General features: G+C 48.1%; 1 protein-coding gene across 1 annotated transcript in view; it reads left to right on the top strand.

Annotated features, from left to right (window-relative positions):
• Map2k1 (mitogen-activated protein kinase kinase 1) overlaps positions 1 to 4,472 on the top strand; it is a 63,001-nt gene that overhangs the window by 51,718 nt on the left and 6,811 nt on the right. The window contains exon 6 of the mRNA XM_021171980.2: positions 2,855 to 2,979. Within this exon, the coding sequence (XP_021027639.1) occupies positions 2,855 to 2,979 (125 nt within the window). The remainder of the gene's footprint in view (positions 1 to 2,854; positions 2,980 to 4,472) is intronic.

The following is a 4,472-nucleotide window of genomic DNA, read 5'->3' as shown; positions in this document are numbered from 1 at the left end:
AAAAAAAAAAAAAGAAGAAGATTTTCCCCATTGCTAAAGAGAATTGGCCCAATGGGGCAGGAAAGGGAGTACCATTCAGTATGCTATGGGCTTCCTAGCAGCTTGGGAGCCCAGTGGTTACTTCACACAGAACACTGCTTGGCTTACCAACACCTGGACCTGAAAGGTTGGGGGAGAACTAGAGGCTTAGATAAGCTGTTGAGAAGTGCTGGGCTTCTCCTGTGCCCTTTGAGGCTTCTGCTGGGACAGTGTGGGAAGAAGCTCAGGTAAATCTCCCAAGTTGGGAAGGGGACTCAGGTTCTAGACACCAAAAGTAGACAAGGGAGGGCAGGTAGACAAGAAGACATTTCGGATGCAGGGAACAGCAAAAGAGAAGAGAGGAGGCAGGACTTAACACACTGGGCAATTAGATTCAGGCCAACCTGGATTAGCTCAGGGAGAGAGGGAGATAAGAAACATTGGGAAGTTTGCAGAGCCAGCAAAAGGGGCTTTGTTTGGACTGTGTTTCAAGGCAAACGGGAGCCATAGCAGTCTGTATAGGGGCTATTCTGGAGGAGTTCTAGCTGTCATGTGTAGAAGGTAGAGGGGGAAAATATGGGGAGAGGAAGAGTGGGGAGCAGCTTTGGGAAGCTATTCCACAGTGCCCTTTGAGATTAGGAAATGAATTCATTCTAGCCTTATTTGACACCTCACACTTTCTACTGCCAGAAAGAGTTATCTGGGCTAACTAGGTGGGGGTAGGGTGAGGCACATTTTCTGCCTGACACTCTAGCAGCATTCTCTACTGCGCTAGGTCTCCTGATCACCAGGAGGGACTTCATGCAGTATATCTGGCTCTCAAGGCCTGAAGGGTAAAGCCTCTCATTTTCTCCAGCCCCAGTAATCCCTGCAGATGGGTGGGTCTAGGAGGCTGAAGCTGGAGTTCAGAACCACATAAGGGAGAGCAGGGTTATGTAAGCTCAAGTGCAGATGCCTGCTTGCCATGTGAATAGAAATCAGATGCAAAACCCAGCTAGAGGCAACTCAGCCTCAGAGAGCAGCTGCTGCGGCCTGGAGGGAGAGAAAGCAGCAGTGCCAAAGAATGCGGCTATCATGGAGGGGATGCTCTGGGCTGAGAGGGTCAGGGCAGCTTCCTCTGGGATGGTGTGTGTGTAGTATATATGCAGACAAGGGCTCACTCTGTGATGTGAGCCACCCTGCTCAGAGGAACCAGGACTTTCCAAAAAGTACATGTAGCATAGGTGGAAGGGCTCCCACAGTGCTCCTCTCTTGCTTCAGGTCATACCTGAAATGCCATGAGAAACATTGGGGAGAAGGCTTATGTTAGAGGGCCTTCCATGCGCTGCCTCTGTCAGCCCTACAGGCACATCACTCCCTTGGCTCTTCCTAAGTTGCTCCCATATCCCAAACATGTGACCTGAGGTCTGTTCTGCACTCTGTAAGCTGTTGTTAGAGAAAGAACAGCTGGCCCCTGCCACCTACCTAGTGTTAAAGTAGTGCTTCAATAGAAGACCGTGCAGGTGTGCCCTCACACCTTGCATTAGTAATGGCTGTGAGTGTTACAGTCTCTCATTGGTTGAATTATCTCCTAACACCAGTAGTATGTATGCTGGATGCTTCTGGGAATTTGGCAGCATGCCCCTGCCCTTTCTGCGGGGCACCTATTTGAGGCAGGTACTCAGTAGCCAGTAGTCTTTCGGACTGCTTAGGAATGTGGTCATAGGATGTTAGACGGAGGGCAGTTTTTGCCCTGTGACCGTGAATAAACCCTTGACCCATACATAGCTCTGTATTGGAAGTGGGGGAGGAACCTGATACATTTAAGATTTCTCCCGGTGCCTGAATAACCTCTGAGAGTCTCTGTGGGAGGTGGAGTTAGTTGTAGAGAGGTTTCTGGCTCCATAGAGATGCTAGACTGATAGTGAGGGCTGGGTCTTGGAAAGGTCACACCATGGTGCTGAGTGTAGATATGCTCATTCCATGGTTTGTGTTGGCTCAGGGTTTAGCAAGGTAAAACAGACTCTGAGAGCTCTTCTTGCCTTGCTAGAGCTGGTGTGAACTGATGATGAGGACGGTACAGGCTAGCCAGGGGAAGGGCTACCTGGAATATTATAAGGCTGTCTCCTCTCTGCCCCCAATTTGGGAAGATTTTTAGAATCTATTTAAGAAGAAACAAGTAAGCCAGGCAGTGCTAGTGCACGCCTTTAATCCCAGCACTCAGGAAGTAGAAGCAGATGAATCTCTGAGTTTGAGGCCATCCTGATCTGCACAGTTCCAGGACAGTTAGGACTATAAAGCAGTTTTGAAAACTGTCTCAAAAAAAAAAAACTTTTAAAAAGAATAAATAATTTAGCTGGGTTTGGTGGCATGAACCTGTGATCCCAGTACTGGAAGCTGAGCAGGCAGGACCATACAGCCTTACATTCCTTTTTAATCTTAGTAGTAGTCACACTGTGTCTTGCTAGTACGGGTACCTGAAGTAATAGCCTTTGAATTTTCCTCTTCCTGTTTCTTTTGGTCTGTTGAGACAAGGTTTCTCTGTGTAACCCTGGGAACTAACTCTGTGGACCAGGCTAACCTTGAATTCAAAGGTCTGTCTGCTTTTGCCTCCCAAGAGCCAATGTGCCCTGCTCCAGACTTTGACATTTTGACTGGTGATGATAGCTGACTCCTGATGAGTCATATGGCCAGGTCTGAGTTCTCAGAGAATAGACATCTATTATCTACTGTCTTTGGAGTTTGCAAGTCAAGGATTGCCTGGATTGGGGCATGTGGTGTGGTCTAGAGAGCACTGATCCTCCCCCTCCCCAACCATCCTGCATTAAGTCTCTCATTTCTTGTTTTCTCTTCACAGATGTCAAGCCATCCAACATTCTAGTGAACTCACGTGGGGAGATCAAACTCTGTGATTTTGGGGTCAGCGGGCAGCTAATTGACTCTATGGCCAACTCCTTCGTGGGCACGAGGTCCTACATGTCGGTATGAACTAAAGTTCCCTTTTCCCAGTGTTTCTGCAGGCTTCATTCTTCTCATCAGCAGCCACATATTATAGACCTTGGAGCCATAAGTTTGCACTGTATGGTGATGGATAGGGATTGAGACGTGAGGGGTGAATCACAGTGGGCCTCTGGGGGAGAGTAAGTGTCTTCCTTTCACAAATGTTCACATATAATGTCTCAGGCATTGAGACAACCTCAAGAGATTGTGCTGTCCTAGCTCCAGAGTCTGACTTTGACTTCCTTTTCTGAAGAGACTTGAGAATGTATCTGACATCTTACGTGATTGTCAGACCCTCAAACCCAAGAGACTTGGACATGACCACACCCCACCTGGCTTACTGCTGGTCCTGTTATCCTCTAGTGGCCCTGCGTAGAGGATATGTTTGAAACCCTTTCCTCCACTCTGCTTCTGTCCTCCCTATTTACTGAATGTCTCTGGGTCATTTCCCTGCCAGACATCCAGCTCCTGCTTAGAGTCCACTCTAGCTCAGCCAACATCCTATCTTGGTAGTCTTCTCCCCAGAGCCCAACTCTCCTGGCTCCCAGTGTCACCTGATTACTGCATGCAGCTGTCCTATTGCCCATGGTCATATTATCATGGAGTTTTTCCCCTTCTTGTACCACAAGCTTCAGCCCAGGTGTCTTTCCTAGGATCTGGCAGGGTCTGACACATTAAGGGTTAGGAATGCTGGTGAGTGGCTGATGTGGGGTTGACTGAATGAGAGGGTCTTTGGATAGTCCATTTCTAAGTGTAGCAGGGAAAGATGGAAATCTGTGGGGAGTGCTTCAGAGGCAGTGCACAGGAGGATGAGAGTAAGGTAGTTTTTATACAACCAAGGGAAAAGTGCAGCTCCAGATGGTAAGATAGGCCTAAGACCCAGAGTTTCATGCACAGTCAAAGAGTTGTCATAGCCTTAGGGGGGGGGGTCTCAGTCCATCCCTACAGCTATATCATCAGTAGAGATAAAGGTTCCTATGTAAGAGGTGAGAACAGCTAGAGCTAGGAAGCCAGCAGCCCCTACTGCTTATGTAGGGGTTATAGCCAACTCCCCATTGCTCCCTGCTGCTCTCCTCCTCCACTGTGACTCAAGCTACTGTCAGTATCACGATACCCTTACCCCACACCCCCTCTTTAGTATCTATAGGGAAGTTCTAATGCACACATATTCCCCCTCCCCCCAGGTCCACTGGCTACAGCGGAGTTCTGCTCTTTGCTGATCTCTTCTTCTGTAGATGGGGAGGCTGAAGAGCTTGCACCTGGGGCCACACAATTGCCAATTCTCAAGTTCATTAGGCCTTGGAACTTACTGATCCATGATTTATTGGCTGTGTTTTTGTTGGTTATATATGGTCAGTTTTTTTTTTTTTTTTTTTTTAAGATTTATTATATGTAAGTACACTGTAGCTGTCTTCAGACACTCCAGAAGAGGGCGCCAGATCTCGTTGCGGATGGTTGTGAGCCACCATGTGGTT

The sequence above is a fragment of the Mus caroli genome, chromosome 9 (genome assembly GCF_900094665.2).
Source record: "Mus caroli chromosome 9, CAROLI_EIJ_v1.1, whole genome shotgun sequence".
Taxonomy (NCBI): domain Eukaryota; kingdom Metazoa; phylum Chordata; class Mammalia; order Rodentia; family Muridae; genus Mus; species Mus caroli.
The sequence above is the reverse complement of the archived record's forward strand: the minus strand, read 5'-3'. Positions and strand labels throughout refer to the sequence as shown.